Source organism: Geospiza fortis, unplaced genomic scaffold (assembly GCF_000277835.1).
Source record: "Geospiza fortis unplaced genomic scaffold, GeoFor_1.0 scaffold41, whole genome shotgun sequence".
Classification (NCBI taxonomy): Eukaryota; Metazoa; Chordata; class Aves; order Passeriformes; family Thraupidae; genus Geospiza; species Geospiza fortis.
In genome coordinates, this window is record NW_005054299.1 from 4,302,162 (window position 1) to 4,320,343 (window position 18,182).

Consider the following 18,182-nt stretch of genomic DNA (forward strand, 5'->3'; position numbering starts at 1 on the left):
TCGGGCCGGGGCCGGGCCGGCGACCCGCGCCTCGCCCCCTCGGGCGCCGCTCCCCGTGCCGCCGTGGTTTTGCTGTCCCCACTCAGGGAGAGCTCCCTGTGCCGCCGTGTTTTTGCTGTTTCCCCTCGGGAAGCGGTCCCTGTGCCACCTTGCTCTCTCTCTCCCCGCAGGACGGTCCCGCGCCCTCCGCTGTGACGAGCATGGCCGTGACTCTAGAGCAGGCCCAGAAGGTGGGCTACACCTGCCTGAAAGCACTCCTCAGGTTCGCTTTTATGGTCGCCAATAACCTGGTTGCTATTCCGTCCTACGTCTTGTATTTAATTGTGCTGCAGCCTCTCCGAATATTGGACAGCAAAAGCTTCTGGTATATCGAAGGAGTGTTATTTAAATGGCTTTTAGCTATGGTGGCTTCCTGGGGCTGGTGGGCAGGATACACAGGTAAGAATGTCTCATTAATTTAAAACATACTAATGTGTTAAAAGACTGTTTCCATAAGGGAATGTATAGAGGAATAACTGAATGTAGTAGATATGCAGGATGTTCTTCTTTCAGTTGTCTTGCACAGATGTGTTTCTGGGTTGAGATGCTGTGTACTGAAACATTTTTTAAGTCATAGCTAGAAACTTTCTATGTTTTAAGAGGTTTGCAGTCCGTACTTTGTGCTAGTGAAATGGGAAATATGACTTTTCCTTAGTATCTTGATCACATTGTTTTAGTGTTTCACGAAAAAGATACATCTCCTCAGAAGAGAGTTGATTTGTACTGTGTGTGTAGCTAGTAGAACTAAACTTTTCTTATATTAAGTGTGTGCATCTCTAAGTCATCTCCCCTTAGAAACATCAGGAGCCAAGGCTAAGAAGTTTGACACAAAGCTCGTGTCAGAAGAGTAGGTCTTCTGCTCCTTGCAACAGCGACTGTCTTTTGTGCCATCTCAGAAGGGAGGGAAGCAGAGGGAACCGCTTTCATTCACGTAGTGATACGGAATATTTCTCAACCGTATGACTCTTCATTTACTGTTAGCAGAGCTAATTACAGTATCTGTAGGGGTTTTCCCTCTGCATGCTTGCTTTGTGGTTATTACTGAACTTGTTTTTGCTCGTTTAGTATTCATAGGCTCATCAAGGTGATGGACTGAACTGAAATATTAAGGAAGGCTCTGGTCTTGTCCTCGAATGCACTGATTTTCATCCTGGCTACTGCACTTCATGCAAAAAACCAGCCATCAGTTCTTTGTACGAGCTTTGGAAAGGGAAGAAATGAATCTATTGAGTGCAAAGTATGAGCAGCCCTCCTAAAATTCTTTCCTTCTCTTCTGCCCAGGCTGCATCTGCAGGTCTTGTGTAAACAAGAAAAACAAGGAATGGCAGCAGACAGCTCTGGAGTCTGGTCAGACTCCTGGTTAGTCAGAAAGTCAGTGTTGGCCCAGACGGAGGCTTGTTAGGCAACAAGAGCTGACGCCTCAGTGCCAGTGTGGCTTTTGGTACCCTGTCCTGTGCCTTTCCAAGATGCACAAAGGTTCTGTGGATACTCTAGGTGAGCTTCCCGTGCTTTTTAAGGACATGGTGGCAGCAGCAGCAGCAAGCTAGACTCTGATCTGTTGGGCTACAACTGTCTCAGCGTTGCACTGCTTCAAAACTGCCTTGCCTGGTACAGCTCAAGCTTATCCAGAGATGCTGTTTAAAGACCTTTTTATATGTTTGCTCATTAAAAGAAGTCCACATGGTGTTTGCAGTGGCAGGTACACTTGTAAAAGTCTGCTTTATGTCGTAAAGCATGCAGCCCTTCCAGGAGGAAGGAGTGACTTTCAAGGTGTCTTGTGTACTATTAATTGGAAATGGGAAAGTTTATGGCCATAATGGTGATGTTAAAGTCATACAGCTCCTGACCCCGAGGATTCACTGTGTGTACTGAATGTGCTGGTTAAAATTCATTGTCCCATGACAATTTTTGAAAGCCATTTCCTCAGGGTAGTTTTACTGCTGACTGCAGAACTGTGTGGTTTCTTTTGCCTATTGCTTGGAAGGTGGTCTTAGCATGATCTGCATATCCTAGAATCTTCCTGAAGCATCTGTTGGTTGGTGTTGCTGATGTATCTTGACAATTTGAAATCATTTGTTTTACAGTTTTGAAATGTCTTAGTATATTTATTTGAAGTATTTCTGCTATGCAGAAGTGTTTTAAGGGATGGTGTACGGGTAAGGAGGCCTTTCTTTTTGCTTTTCACTATGAAGCATGGCTTTTGGGGAGGATTTTGAGCAAATGCTTGTACGAAAGTTTAGTTTAAATGCATTTTATTTGACATTAAGGCATTAGTGTGTTTTATACTGAAATTGTATGAATTAGCAAGAACAGCTTATTTCTTTGTCCTTTCTTTAACCTCATCAGTGCTGGCTACCACTTGTAGAACAAACCTGGAAAGTGTATTTTTCTGGCTTCAACATATGCAGACAGAGTAATCTGTGTCTTTTTCCAGATTAATAGTTTTATAAAAACCTGCCACTAGGTTCCCTGTTATTTATACAGTATGACATAACTAACTCAGAACTGAAATACTGTTTTATTAGAGTTGGTGTCCAAGACTTGCAGTGGTGCATCTGAAAGAGACATTGCTCCAGAATTCTTCTGTTCTAAATTCCAAAAAACTAAGTCAAAGGTAGGCTTCAGTATGTCCTGTCTTTGCAAAAGTAAATACAAGACAGTAGATATGCATGGGTTCATTGAAAAGATTAAAGTTTCTGTCTTTTGAGTAGCAGAGTAGTTGGCGATGTTTTTTTTTTTTGTTGGTTTGTTTGTCTTTAAGGGGGTAACCAGATAAATAAGTTTACTTGTCTTTTAGTTGGAGGGAGTAGTCTGCTTCAGTTGTGTTGAAAGTATGTTTTAGTTATTTTGTTTATTTTTTTTTCCCTTTCCAAGCTTGGGTCATCTCTTGGGTAAGAAGTGACATAAATAATTTGTAGTTAAGGACTTAAACTCAGCCTGCAGAATAGGTTCAGGGCAGACTTTTTTTGCTCCTGTAATTTGTGTGTAATGTGTAGGAGAAAGCTCGACACCAAATGAAGAGAATGTGGTGAGTGCTAGCTTATCCTTCTGGGCTTTGCTGCTGTTGCATAATTGTTGGTATATTTTATTGAATATAGCTGGAAGAGCTGAGGAAGGACTCCTGAATCATGTCTGCCCTTCTCTTCCTCACCCCTGTCTAAACCTGGGGGTTTTTGTTAGGAACATAGAGGATTTATGATCACAGAAATTACCTGATCTGTGTCTGTATCAGTAGCTCTAATCTGTGCTTTTTGATACATGTAGGTGTTTCTGTTTGCAGATGCACTTGGTATTATGTAAAGAAATAGCACATGACTGGACAAGCAAATTAAAGAAGGGACTGGGAAGAGAAATTGTAAAGGTCACTGTCCTCTCCCTAATATTTTTCTTCTTAAGATGCAAGTATGAGAGAGAACTTGTGCATAATTGGTTTACTTTGATTTTTAAAGGGCAGAGCATGATAAATATCTGTGTTGTTCTCTTGAGCTCCATAGGGTTCTTACAAAAATGAAAAATGGATATCTTTTTATGAAGAGTGTACAGACAGTCTAGCAATGTTATTTTATTTTTATATGATTTCAGAAAGGCCTTCTTATAACTCTTCTAAATCTCCTTTTTTAAGGGCATTTTTTTGCCTTTAAAATAAGTGTGTTGCTCTTGTAGGAGCTGTTCAGCCAAGGCACTTGGAATCTGCATATTAGCGTGATTTGAAAGGCACCTTTGAATAATACTTCTAAATATTTTCCTGCATTTGTTGGAGGATGCATTCTAAAAAAAGCAAACTTGAGAGTGCTTGATCCTTTGTTGGCAAGTACCTTTTTCGCCTGTACTATAATTTGTCATTTAATATATGAGTACACCAGATAGCACTAAATAGTGTGGTAGATGGCAGGGAGATGGAGCATATCTGTGGTGGTGAATTTCTGATGATCTTTTGCTCACCTACAAAACTAGTTTTAAAGCAATCATCTTAGAGATTTCATCTTCTTTGGTCAAGTATTGCAGACTAAGTGTAATATCCATGTACTTAATCAAATCACCAAAAATAGGACTGCCAGAGAGAAGCTTGCTTAATTAATTACACACAGACAAATGGTTTTGTTGCCTCTGTGCAGTTGGAATGCCGGAGTTGGTCAGAGCCCGTGATGGTGTTGTTGCAGTGTTGCAATGAGGAGTCTCTGGGACTCGGAGCAATCAGCTGGCAGTGCAGCCCTGACACTGGGGATGCTGATGTTCTGTTCCAATGTGCTCCACACAGCTCATCCCACCGTGGGGAGCGGTGCTGGTGCCTCTGGCTGCGGCTGGGGAGGGGCTGGCAGGGTGAATTGTAGCTATGGTATTTTCTGAAAAATCCTTTCTTTAAGATTTTTTCTCTTGAGAAGCTAAGAAGCCTCAAGAACAAAATGTAAACAGTGGTAATCTGCTGCTGTGGAATGCAACAGGTGGATCTGTGATTGGTGTCATGTGGTTGTTTCTAATTAATGGCCAGTCACAGTCCAGCTGCCCAGACTGTCTGGGTCAGTCACTAGTTTTTGTTATCATTCTTTTTCTATTCTTAGCTAGCTTTCTGATGAAATCTTTCCTTCTATTCTTTTAGTATAGTTTTAATATAATATATATAATAAAATAATAAATCAAGCCTTCTGAAACATAAAGTCAACATTCTCGTCTCTTCCCTCATCCTAAGACCCCTGCGAACCCCATCACAGTGAGTGTCCTCTGGCTGCAGCAATCATCAGCTCTTCTGTCAGCACCAGGGGAGAGAAGCCCTGGGCTCTGCAGGCTTGTGTGCACCTGGGCAGGGGGTTTCTTCACAACTGTGCCTGAAGTATTTCATATTCCAGCAGCAAAGAGGACACCTTGACAAAACCTCGTATTTCGGCCTCTCAGTGACACACAGAGCAGTATTGGATAGGTCAGTGGGCTGTGGGCAGGGGGAAGGGAGTAATGCACCTGTTGGTACACACTAAAAACAATTAGTGCTGTGACTGTGCTTGCTGGTGTAATGATGCAGTGCTTAATTAAAAGTGGACCAATCCTATGGTGTTACTGTTCTGTGTCAGCCAGGATGGTGACTAATTTTAAAGAGTGTCTGCAAGAATTGTCAGGTTTTGTCAAGTGAGGAGAATTTCTCTTTCCTTCTCTGTTCAGCCAAATAAAGAAAAGCTGAGATTGAGATTTTGATTTTTAGTTGTCCTCATCTCTTCTTCTCCCATGAGATTTAGCTTTTATTGGCTGATTTATACATGGGATTAGAATGAGACCACTCTATAATTTTTTCAGCAGTCATACATTTTTTTTCCTTCTAATGCAAAATCTTGTTTCCGTTTTATCAGTCAACAGCCTTAATTCCTCTAATCGTCTAAGAATGCAAATATTTTTGTCTTCCAGAGCTGTAAAAGACACAGGTGGAGTTGCTGTGACAACACTTCCTTGGTGCAGACAACATGTGCTGTCTGTGCTGCTTCTCGTGACAGGTTGGCCCCTCTCCTTGGGCAGGAAATGCAGCAGAAGCTGAAGGACAGCAGATGAGATAAAGTAAATTTTTTTGTCCCATACAAGGCAGGCAGTGTTATTTCAGGAGACCTGTCTGTGCCTCTTACCCTGCCTCTGGTTCTGCTCTCCTCAGTTCCTACAGTGTGATTTTTTCACTTGCACTATTTTGCTTTTGGGTCTGGTCACTACTCTGAGGACTGGGCAGGGTGAGGCACAGGGGAACAACTTCTGTTTTGAGGTCAGGCAGTGTGTGAAATGGAGAAGGAAAACGGTTCTGGATAACGTTTTCTTAGAATGTGCAGAAGTACCTGATTTGACTCAGTGGATTTGGGTAGCAGAGTACTGCACATAAACTTCTGGTTTATGCTGGGGGTGTGTATTGAGTTTCTAGGCAATCTCTGACTTAACCTACACATCAAGGAAAGCTTAATTTATGCTGAGATCAAGCAGGAGTTTTTGCATTCATCTTGCTGTTTGTAAGAGGAAGTTTGTGTTTACCTTTGGAGCTGTCTGGATAAGAAAAGGTCAGAGCTGGATGAGTTGGGGACATTGGAGCTGTTTCCACTGTGGCCTCAGAGCAAAGGCCCATCTCAAAGGCAGCTTTGCGTAAGAGGAGGGAAGGTGTGCACTGAACTTGGTGTCATCTTCTTTGGGCATGTCATGTGTCTGTACAGAGTGCTGTACAAAGACCCTTGTCCTTTTCTAATGGCATGAGAAATCACATCAGAAAATCCCCATATCTCCTCATGGGGACATGGGTTACAGTTACCATACTTCTTAGTATACTACTTCATCTAATGCCAGCAAATGTAATCTAATGTGTCAGAAGCAGTAAAGCTTGTAATTCATTTTTCTATTGTATCATTTCACTGTAAAGGGTCATTCCAAAAGATTAGATAATGAAATATTCTCTGAGTTGATTTTTTTTTTCAGAAAGCTGCTGCCTCCTGGCACAAAGCTTAGAGTAAAAGCTCACACTACTGTTTTTGTTGTTTGTTGCTATTCAAGTCCGTTTTAAATTTCTTGTTTGTTTGAGTTTTTTTCCTTTTTTCCCCTCCTTTTTTTACAGCAGGTTAGTCTCTGTTCCTGTTTCACCTACTGTGGATAATACAAGAACTACTGCAAGCCTACCAAAGCATAGTAAAGATGAAATTATTGATGAATACATATACAGAAAGGTGTGATTCTATAATTTGAAGTCCAGCAATGGCTGTGGAATGCTTCTAAATTAGCTCGTGGGGTCACAGCCAAAGTAAAGTGAAGTTTTAGCAATTCTGGGTTCCATTCCTCCTTACAGCTGAGTTTGCTATTTTTAGCATGTGTTTTTATCCACTCTAGTTCATCTGGACCTTTGTTTTTAGCCTATCTATTCACATTAGTCTTCGTACTTTTCCCTTCATTACTGAAGGGATATGACTAAGAATACCTGAGAGATGTGTCTCTGTTCTCTTTACCTTTTCCTGTTCTTTTCCTTGATGGTAGGCTTTTAAGAACCATGTGAAATAATTGCAGGAAAGCTTTTGTCCAGCTCTGATTTGGACAAGCATAATCTTAGAGAGTTAAATACTTTGTCCACAAATTCTTTCCAATGAATTTTTTTTGCACTTGAACAGTGTCATCGTGTGTATTGAAACATGTCAGAAATGATGCCTTTATGTCAAAGATGCAATTTCTCACTCTCATTTAATGTAACTAAAGTGTGGAAGTTTTAGAGATTTTTAAGAAAGCTGGAGAAAAATAAAATTGAATTTTTAATGTGGAGAAGAAAACTCTTTTTCTCTAAAGTTTTGTTCTGGGAAATTACTTTTTTAGAATGAGGCTCAAACAGATTAATAGAATATATCACTTTCCCTTTTTCTGTCGTGTGTGAGAGGGACAGAAAAGTCTTGCCAAAGGTTAGTTTGGCAAGGTTTGAAGGTGCTGAAAAATGGAAGAGTTGTGCAACCCTAATTAGACAGGGTAGTTAGTAAATCCTTTATGGGATATAATCATAGTGCTGTAACTCTGCAGGGTGAACTGAGCCAAAGTACAGCTCCAAGATATGTAGTCTGGTGTGTGTTGGAGTGGGATGTCAGCTCTGCTGCTGGGGATGACACGTCAGAGGTGGGATGGTGTAGGCACAGAACTGCCCTGCTCTTGCAGCCACCCAGCTCAGTCCAGCCGCTCGTGTGCGCACTTACTGAAGTAAATAAGGCTAATATGTTTGCATTCCCAAAAACGTTCCATGACACCAGTGAGGGATTCTGTGTGTGAGGCTGTTCTGAGTTTTTCCTCTCCCCCCATAAAGCATTTCAAGCAGGGAGTGCCACAGAAGAAAGCCAGTCCCAGCCTTTCAGACTCATCCTACCACTGCTTCAGTTGTATTGGCCAAATATTTAATGGTGTGTGGTGGTCCGGATCACAGCCAGCTCTAGCCTGTGCTAAAACTACACATCCACCCCTTTTTTTGCTGGGTGACATAGAAGACACAGTCCCTAGCCCAGTTCCTTTTGTGGGTGTGGTGAGAGAAAGTAGGTACAAACAGCAGGGAGAAAGAGGAAGGAAATGCATCTTTTGGTGGCAGTACCAGATTTAGTGTATTTTTTAAACTAGTGCTTATGGGCCTCAATTCAAGAGAGCAGTCCCATGCAGGATAGGGCTTTAGTATGTGAATGTCACTGAAGTAGATTTCTTCATCTTTTCTTATTATTTTCTTAACTGGTTGATGTTGTTTAGACTGGAAGAGTGCCTTCTGGCAAATTCTTTTAGAGAAGAAAACTAAGCCTAGGGTGAGAACGAAGGGCTAGGATAAACTGAAAACGAGTTCATAAAGAAATAAGTTCTGGTGGTGGTTCTGGTGCAAGCTCAGCAATGGGGTTTCTCTAAAGTTTTGTATGTGTACTATTTGAATTTGTCAGCTACAGAGACAGTTGCAGAAAACTTCAGACGTACTTGAGCTGCATGAATAGCCAACGCAGTGCAGAAGTTGTTTGATGTTGAACAATATAAAGTAATAAACATTTAAGTAAAGTAGCAGTTTAGGAAATAGATGAGTATCATGGTGGAGAGCTTAGGGAAAGTTTTGTCCCGGTGAACAGCTATACCTTCTGTTACAAAAGTTGTAAAGAGCAGAATGGAGAATAATACTAAAAAAATATCAGTGGTTCACCTTCACAGTTCAGTAGTTTCATCTCAGTTGTTCTAAAGCTATTAAAGAGTTAAGATCTCTCTGAGAGGATCACCAGCCTCATTAGTGCAGGCTGAAATCAAACCAGAACCATTTCACTCACAGCTGAACTCAAAGCAGAACCAAATTGGACAACTCAGTGATTCTGCTTCCTGGGCAGAGTGGAAAAGATTCAATCTCCTTGACTCTGTGTAAAGGAGAAGGTAATTTTCAGTGTCCCCATTAAAAGGTAGAACATTGCAAGTCTATGAGATTTAATAAGACAGCAGTACCTGGAGGTTATGTTTAATTTTTTCCTTAAATACTTCCATTATACCTTTTCACAAATGCTTTGCCAGATAATGCCAATGGTGTTACTTCTTTTGATTCATACAACATAACCATAAAACCTTTTGTATAATGTTACAGTTCTACAGGGTAAGGAATTGTCCTTTTTTAAGGAGTTTAATAGTTCAAAGCTAGAGACTTACCTCAGTTTTGTAATTTAAGTAAAGGAGGAGAGGAAAGATTAATAGCTTTATTACTGCTTCTCACTTGTGTGGAGCTAAAAATAGAAGTGGTGTTCTAAAAGCAAGGAGCAGAGCTGCTGCTGTTTGGGAGGACATGGCTTCAGGAAAGTTGACTCTTTAGGACAGTGGCATGAGTGCTTGTGGCTTTTTTGGTGGCAAAAGGGAGGACTTTTTCTGACTTCTCTTAAAATTTAGTTTAATTTGTTTTCTAGCATCCCATAGTTACAAGCATGTGGAGTTTCTGTGAAAGTCCATAGTGTCTATATTTGTTTGCCAGAAATGGGGGGGAAAAAAACCCCATCGATATTAAGAACATATACTTTTGGTTAATTTAAGCATCAGTTATGTTTGAGTGTGGTGTTTAAGGTGGGCCATCAAACACCATTTTCATGTAATTTTCTGACTTGGGTATTTATTACCCATGTAGATAAATGTGACCATGTTTAAGTATAGTTTCCTGATGAGATTAAGCTACTTGTTTAACAGCTATTCTTTCTCTCAGCTCTCCCACACTTCTGATTTGCTTCCTTGCAAATCTGTCTGCAATTGACCAGATGGTTCGGATTTCAGGCATAATTGTGTTCTCATGAGTTTTGTGAAAATTGACAGCTGAGCAGAGGAGAGAGACCCAAGTTTGTGCCTCAGCTGAGGGTGCTGCAGGCAGACTCGGCCATTGTATGACTTGTTTGACATCTGCTGCTTGTTCAAGCAGTGCATCAGTGATTCAGGGTTTGCCCCAGTGCCAGCATATCTTGTCCATCCTGTTGAGGAGAAGGAGGTTAGACAGTGGGTTTTGGGAAATCAGCATTTGTTACTTCTGCTTCTGGAGCAATACATTAACCTGGCCGTGGCAGATGGTGCTGGGAGCAGCATCCTTTCCTGTGGGGTTTAGTACACCTTGCTTATCCTAATATTTTAGATCCAAAAGGCATATGCAGAAAACTCTTTACTCTTAATATTAGGAAAAACGTCTTTACTCTTAACATTAGGAAACAGGCTAACTGGTGAAAGACCTTAATATATTGAGCTTTTAATACCTTCTACTCTGTATTAAACAGAAGTTCATGTAGCCTCCTAAAAAGAGGACTGGAAGGACATCAACCTCAGTGAAACTCCATCCTGATTTTGGCTAGGATGGTGTTAATTTTACTCTTAAAACCACATCAAGCTCTCAAGAAAGAGCAGTGATGCTCAGATTCCTTGTAGGCAGGTCAAAGAAAAAGTCAGTCGTGAATCTGACCCAGGGACATGTAGAAACATGAAGGTTAAGACATATTTGAGTATATTTGGGAAAACCAGGGAGAGAGCAATGCTGTGGGAGAGAGCAATGCTGTGGGTTGTAAGCAGCGTGAAAGTCTGTCAGGAAGGGTTCTGTACCACTGTTGCACCACTCTTGAAGGCATCACATTAGAAGTGTGGCCTCTTGAGTTATGTACCTGAACCTGTCCTATTTTGATATGCATAAATATATATAGATAGCTTGGCAAATCTCCAGCTCCAATAGCTGCCAGTTTGCTTTCCAAATGCATTCTTCTTTCTTACCCATTTTTATTTCCTGTGGTTGTGTCTGGCATGAAATTCAGTTGTTGTTGCTCCTGTCAACAGCATTACTTGGAAATAAATAGAGCCATAGCCTGTGTATACATTAATAGAGAATGAAGGACCTGTGACGTTCAGTTTACATTTGTAAAAATGTTTCCAGATGCAGGCATGGTTAATATAAATGTCTGTTAAACCTCTTGCATGGAGTGGATGACGTGAAAATGAACAGATTAATACTTTTTGTGTTTGGAACTCTTCTGCTTGTATTATCAAACCTAATACTTTGGTCTTCTAATGTAGCAACAGAGGAAGGGAATGGGACAATAGCAAGGTCTTTGCCCAGATAATTCTGTTGTCTTGGTTAACACATCTCAAAACACTCAAGATCATTTGATGCCTATCTTGGGCTTCTCAAGTTTGATGAGATTTTTGCAGGCTGGAGGAGCATTTCTGTTCCTCCTCTCTTTCAAAAATATTGAAACATACCTTTTTTTTCTTTATTGCTCACCTTCTCTGATTTGTTTTGACATCCTACTGAACTTTAAAAGCTAAAATGCAGCACTGAGTTCATGTAACCACAAGTGGTGTCACTGTGTGTCACTGTTGGAAGGCAAAGGGTTATTCTGGGTGGCTGCTGTGGGAAAGAACTCTGGCAGGTGGCCTCTTCCCTTCTTTTCCAGTCCCATTACCACCCTTTCCTGGTACTTTGCAAGAACTGTGTGGTAAATCTGGCTGTCTGGTCACTCACTGGGTTTGAGCTGAGGCATTTTCTTTGAGCAAAGTATGGAGGAGGATTTGGTTGGGTAGGTAGAATTCTGTGTTTGAATGGTACTGACCAAAGTTCTTACTCTGTGGGAGTGCTAGACTTCTAAAGCCTAATTTTTGTTTATAATTGGTTTTTTTGCCTAATTTTCTTTTTGTTTGAAGAAAAAGTCATCTGTAAGACTTCTGGCAAGAGTTCCAGGAGTAGGATAAACCAAGGCACTAGTAGCCACATGTCATAAAAAGGTGCATTTAAAGTGCTTACAGTGCCCATTGCTACCCACAGACTTAAAAATATTCTCATTAATCATTTAATTGTAAAGCAGGAGTTTGAGAGTCATCATATCTTCTTTCATTTGTGGCACCCTTCTATATTTGAAATGGAAAAGCTTATTTCCACAGTCTCTTTCACAGCTCTGTTGTTCAACCCCTTTATGGGCGCTCCGGAGAAACTGCTCTGCACTAAAGTACTTTTTACCTGAACTACTCTGAAGTCTGTTCTTTTTCTTTTTTGTTCCCTAACATTTTTCTGCTGTCATTTCCACCATTTGTTCTAAATCTATTGAAATTTTTTTTTATTTGAGCTGTGGAATTCTCCTTTAATGCGAGGAGTGAAAAGAGAGAGACAAAGAGAAGCCTCAATTACTGTCATTGCAGTAGCATATTTCACAATTTGAGCCTGAGTATTTCATTGAAAGGTGCATTCAGTACTGGTCTGTGCACTGACCATGAAGGATAGGTGTTGGAATCATCCACTCAGAATGTTTCAATAAATTTGTTTCTAGGGAATGAGCATTTTATGTTAGTAAAAAGTACTGCTGAAGTACTTCCAAGTAGTGTCTGTTGGCCACAGATCCAAGGTACTTCTTGCACTTGTCAGCAGGTGTAAGAGGATTATTTGTTTTGTAATAGTAACATATGCCAGAGAGCTAAACTTTTTGTAAAATTAGGAACAGTAAAATTTCTGCTGCTGCTTTGAGGTACATCAGCTAGAATAATATAATGAGAGAGGCTGTTTTTTCCTGCTAATTGCTTTATTTGTGATAGCCTGACTGCCATCAAAGGTATTACTTCTGATGTTATGATGGGCTTCTGCTTACTGTCAACCTGAAACCTGGCCACACACTTAATTCTTAAGTCGCTGAACTGGTATAGGATAACCTGGGGCAAATTTAATGAGAGGTTTTGTTCTCTTGAATCATTTGTTGTGTCATACCACAGTAGTACTTAAGTTTCCAGCTATAATTGGTGTCATACACATTCCAGCATGCTTTTCAAACTTACTGTGGCCTTTTGTTTTAATAATGGAATTTGCATAAACAGAAATATGAAACTGAATATAGGAATTTTGCTATTATATTTATTTGCATCATTAGCTTCTAATTGGTTTATTATTAAATTACTTCATTAAATTTGTGGTAACTGAACATCATTTCCCCCAGCCTTTATAAATTCATTATTTGGAAAAAATTAACCTGGTATCTAACAAGTCCAAGGGACAGTCTTTTCACAGTTCATGTTACAACTTCCTTGTTGTAAAGACTGTTTTTAGATGAGAAGTTTTTTTTAAGTCCTTGGAACATAGTGATGGAAACATTTAACACTTCTCTTAAAAGGTTTATCCTTTTTTCTTGTATTTGAACCTAGTTTTTTTTGATTCTTTGTAGGCCTTTCATTTTGAAGTGTGCCCCTCCGTGCTGCAGGTTGAGCATGTCCAGTGCCTGGCTGTGTTCTGTGGCACATGGCCACACTGTCCTGCTGGAGCTGGAGGATGGCACAGAGGTGTGTGGGTGGAGAAGAGAGTAATGCTGCAGCTGTTGATAAGCAGCCAGTTTTATGGCTTGGGGATATTGATTTTCAGATTATGCTACATCTGCATTCTCAGTGTTCTTGTGATCATTCAGGTGCTCAGTATGTGTTTTTTCTGTCCAGACTGTGTTGAAAAGATTTAAATGGTCAATGTCCTTCAAGTGGAGACAAGCTCCTCAGTTCTGAGGTCACTGTAAGGAGAACCACAAATAAATGCACAGAAGGGCCTTTTGCCTTTCCCATGTAGGCTGTTTAACCAAGGTAATGTAAAAGTAAAGGGTTTTCCTGGCACTGCTTTTGTGTGGTAATTATTTGTATTGGACAGTGAGCTGGGCTGAAAAACATTGGCTATATAACAAGACATTAGCATGTCTTGTTGTGGTAACTTAGGCAAGAGCTGAGGAATATGAAGAGGTAACTGCAAGGTGTCAGCTTGGTTTAGGCAAACAGAAAGTAATGATCAGAGCTGGGATATAGAGGTGGGCTTATCACAGGTAGAATCTTGACTTCCACTAATAGTATTGTTCTCTTGACTTGAACTTTCAACCAGTGATTAAAGTCTTGCAATTTGCTTCCCTGAGGAGGAAAAGCAGATTAAGACCTGGTTTTGTTTGTATTTAATCAATATTACTCATTTAAAGGATATATGAAATACCATGTTTTTCTGAGCCCAGTTGATTTGAACACTTAGAAAATGGTTTCCTTTCTTAGTAGTGTAATTAGATTTTTTAAAGCATAGATTATATTTTGAGAAAAACAGTCTTAGTCCTTAACTGTTGTCACTCTGGCAGCTTTTCTTGCTGTGAGCCCTCTTGCTGTAACCCTTGCCTGTCCCTGGTCCCAGTGGTGCAGTTCAGAGTAAGCAGTTGAATGCTTGGGGCTGATCAGGCCTTTTCACCATGCTATTAATTAGGGATTCTGTGTAGGGAGAGATGAATGCAAACTCTCACTCGGAGTTCAGGCAAGTTGCACATCTTGTATAAAGAAAAAGCAGTGTTTGCTCACTTCCAGTCTGATTGCAGTTTTCTGGTTCCTGTGTTTCGTAAATCTCAAGGCACTTCAGAGATTTTCATGGGTACCAGAAATCCTTGATGAGTTACCTCTCTAACCATTATGTAAGCCCTCTAGAATGGCTGTGTTTTATCAGTTTCTTATGAGAAATTGGGTTGCAAGAAAGGAGAAAGCAGTGACAGTTTCCTGCATTCTGCCTGCCTTTTACCTCAAAGAGCCTCTTGGGTAGTGCTCTGAAAAATTTGTAGTCCCAAATCATAGAGTAACTTAAAACTTTCAGTGAAAAATGTGAATGAGGCTTACAACAAGTGTCTTTTCATTGCTGGCCACCCTCTCCAGTCCCCCATGCAGGATGTCATAACTAAATTTGGCTGAGTTCTTCTGCTGTCCCCAGAAAGACTTGGTATAGGCCTTGGGATATTTGTTGGAAAATTGCTGCATATGTCATGTCATTTCTGCAGCTGTGTTTTTTGGGAAAAACATCTGAAAAGCTTCAAGATGCCCTGGTTTCCTTGTTATTATATTTGGAAGCTTGCAGTCTGCGAGTCTTAAAATGAGAGGAACTGGCCATCTCTTCCTGGGCAGGTTCATTGCTATCTGCCACCAGTTACTTGCCCTTTAAAGCCATATTTTTAATTTACTGGAGGATCTGGGCTAAGTGAGAGCAGAATTTTCTGTATGGCTGGAACTGTGGCTTTCAAAATACCTCAACACGTTGTTTTTTTCCCCCTAAAGAGTAAAACAGCAATTTTTGCTGAACTTTGTAGTGGTAGAGCTTTCTCCTTCTTACATAACAATGAAAATTTTGTGCAGTCTTTATTAGGATTTGTTTTGAGCACCTCAGCAGTTATCAGCAGAATATACTTAAAGTTTCTGTAATCAATTCTCTCAAGTCTTATGTATTGCTCTCAGAAGCAACCAGGACTTGAATCTGTCCACTTCAAAAGCAGAAAAATCTAGTGTGGATTGCATCCACCTATTTACCTAGCTATGATAATAGATGATTCTTATCTTTATTTCTTTATAGCCATCAGACTTTATAGCCGTAAAATAGCTCATGTTTTATTTTCTTCTTGGAAGAGCATTACAGATTTTTTTCCAAATATTTTTTAAAGCCTTGTTTTTGCCTTGCATTTTTTTAAGTGAGTATCTATCCAGTTTCCCCATTATTTACATTATTCTGGACTACACAGTGCAGACCCTGTTTCTGTCATATGAAGAGGAAAATTTGATCCCAAACACCTCTGCAGAAACAGTTGAATGGGAGCTGTGGGAGTGCTGTCTTCCTGTACAGTGACTTGTTGATTATTAGTTTTGGCCAGCTTGTTCTAGGCTGGCCAGTTTACATCAGGATTCTCAGAGTGAACAGCTGAGGTTGCAAAGCAGATTTCAGCCTTTCCCCCACTTTGAAAGAGAGAGTTCTCTGTCTGGAGGAGACAGGCCTGCAATTTCACAAGTTGTTTGTTCTGCATGGACCATTGTACTAATGGGATTTTTCACACATTTGGGTTGGATATACTGTTTTTTGGTGTTGATGGCACAATCTGAGATGTATCCCTTTGCTCTAGGGCCGAAAACCTTGGCTCTCTTTTCTGGGCGTTGTCTTCCCCAGACCCTGACTGGGTTTTGTCTGACTGCTTTAGCCCTGTATCTATTAGCTTTTTAAGGCTGATGTGTGAGCTGTACTTTCTGAGCCACCTTAGCAGTTGAGGCAAGTGCAGTACCTTATGAATGAGTCTTTTTGGCATCAGGGGAGTTTCACATCTGGAAGGACAAGCAGCAGGATCAGATTAGTGATGCATACCATTGCTAGTGACTCAAAAGGAAACCGTAGTAATGGTATTGTAGTTTTTGGTACTGCCTCTGGGTGATTTCTGCTGTCTAGTCAGTTGCTTCTGCAAAGATAGCTCAGGTTATTGCTGGAGTGCAGTACTCCAACTGTGACAGGGGGTGTGCTTTCAGACTGCTCTCTTTGGGAGAAAATTTTTTCTTTGATTTGCTTTCCCTAAATAAATCCAAAGCCCACTAAAAATTAAGCAGCTGTCACCCTGTCCCTGCCTAAGTAGTGGCTCTGTATCTCTGTGACACGTGGCTACAAAAATTTTGTACCAAGGATGTTTAACTTTCTCTTGTACATCAGCCTGCAAAAAAGAGTGGGGAGGATGCAGGTTTTTAGCGTGTTCTAAACATGTTCTTTAAGAGAACAAAACTCTACACTTGCTATGTTTTAAAGACCACAGTATGCCTAACAAGTTTGTTTCAGAAAGAAATTCACAGCAGTTTTGAAGGTAACCTGGGTGACTCGTCCTGGTTATGCTTTTCTTGTTGGGCCAACCAGACTTGCCCAGCAGGTCTTCCAGCGTGGCAAACCACAGTTCATACCGTCTTCTGATAGCCCTGATTGTGCTGGCTTGCCCCTTCTAGTTTTGGGTTTTTTTTTTCCACCAGCAGAGATTGTCCCGTGATGTTGCAGTGACTCTCTTCTGCTTCTCGAGTATAAGAGCAGCTTAGGTAACTATTTTAGATAAATATCTTGGATAAAGATAATGCAGGAAATAATTGGGGCCTTCCCACTTTGCATATTGGGGTTTTTTGTTTACTTGTTATTACTCTTAAGTTTTGTGTTTGAGTAGGTGTCACTAGCTATATCTGAGTATTAAATAGTAATTTGAGTATCTTGGTGTTCAAGTAACTTAATTAAAGTAGTTCAGTTTCAGTCTCGCTGCTTTCATGTGTTATGTTTGTCATGCAGACAAAACAGTCTCCATAGAGGAGTTCACTTTTCCATAATATAGCTAAAAAGAAAAATATCTAAATGAAGATCTTCAGATGAAAATATCAAGACTTCCTAGCAGTGAACACAATGGCTTATTCTGAATGGCTAAAATGCATTGTTGCCTCCAGCTCCTGGGGTTGGTACCACTTTTTTTCCTGATTTTGATGATCCCAGATGAATCATACTCTGCTTCTTTCATATTAAGATTTGAACTATCTTTCAGATTTATCTTTGCTGCAGTTCTGCAGCAGTAAGACAGAAAAACATTGCCAGTTTTTATTTGCAGTATGTGCTTTGTGGTTGTAAAGGCTGTTCCTTCTCATGCTGCAGGATGAAGTTGTAGGTTTTGTTGTAGCTGTGCATACCCACTAAGAGAGAGTTCTATTAACACTGTGTTTTTCCTCCTGGTATCAGGCTGTTAGAACTGTTTAGGTTGGAAAGGACTTCTAAGGATCATATATCTCAAAGCCAGGTTAGTTGCACAGGTTCCTGTACTGTCAGGGTTTGAACAGCTCCAAGGATGGACGTTTCACAACCTCATTGTGCAACCTGGAAACATACTATAGTAAAGATGCTTTGGTGGTGTGGTTGTTGTGGATTTTTTTTTTTTTGCCTTGTGTTGAAGTGGGGTATCCTTTATTTTTTTATTTTTCCCTATTACCTCTCAACCTGTCACTGGACACTGCAGGGAAGAGTCTGGATAAGCCATCTTTACACTTCTCTCTGGGCCTTTATCAGGTACTAACACACAGGTATGATTTTCCCTCTGAAGCCTTTTGTTCTTCAGGCTGAGCAGTCCCAGCTCCCTCAGCCTCTCCTCCTATGAAAGGTGCTCTGGTCCCTTCATCATCTCAGTGGCTCTTTGTTGTGGTTTAACCCCAGCCACCCCACAAGCCCCACGCAGCTGCTGGGTCACTTCCCTGCTAGCAGGATCTGCAGAGAATTGAAAGTAAAAGTGAGAAAACCTATGGGTTGAAGCAAAGTCTAATGGAGAAAGCAAAAGCTGGGCACACAAGCCAAGCAAAGCAAGGAAGTCTTTCTGCAGTTCCCATGGCAGGCAGGTGTTCAGCAA

General features: G+C 40.6%; 1 protein-coding gene across 1 annotated transcript in view; it reads left to right on the forward strand.

Moving 5' to 3' along the window:
- The first annotated feature begins 164 nt into the window (after positions 1–164).
- Positions 165–18,182, forward strand: part of LPGAT1 (lysophosphatidylglycerol acyltransferase 1) — a 58,413-nt gene continuing 40,395 nt past the window's right edge. The window contains exon 1 of the mRNA XM_005416169.2: positions 165–438. Coding sequence (XP_005416226.1) covers positions 201–438 — 238 coding nt within the window. The 5' untranslated portion in view covers positions 165–200. The remainder of the gene's footprint in view (positions 439–18,182) is intronic.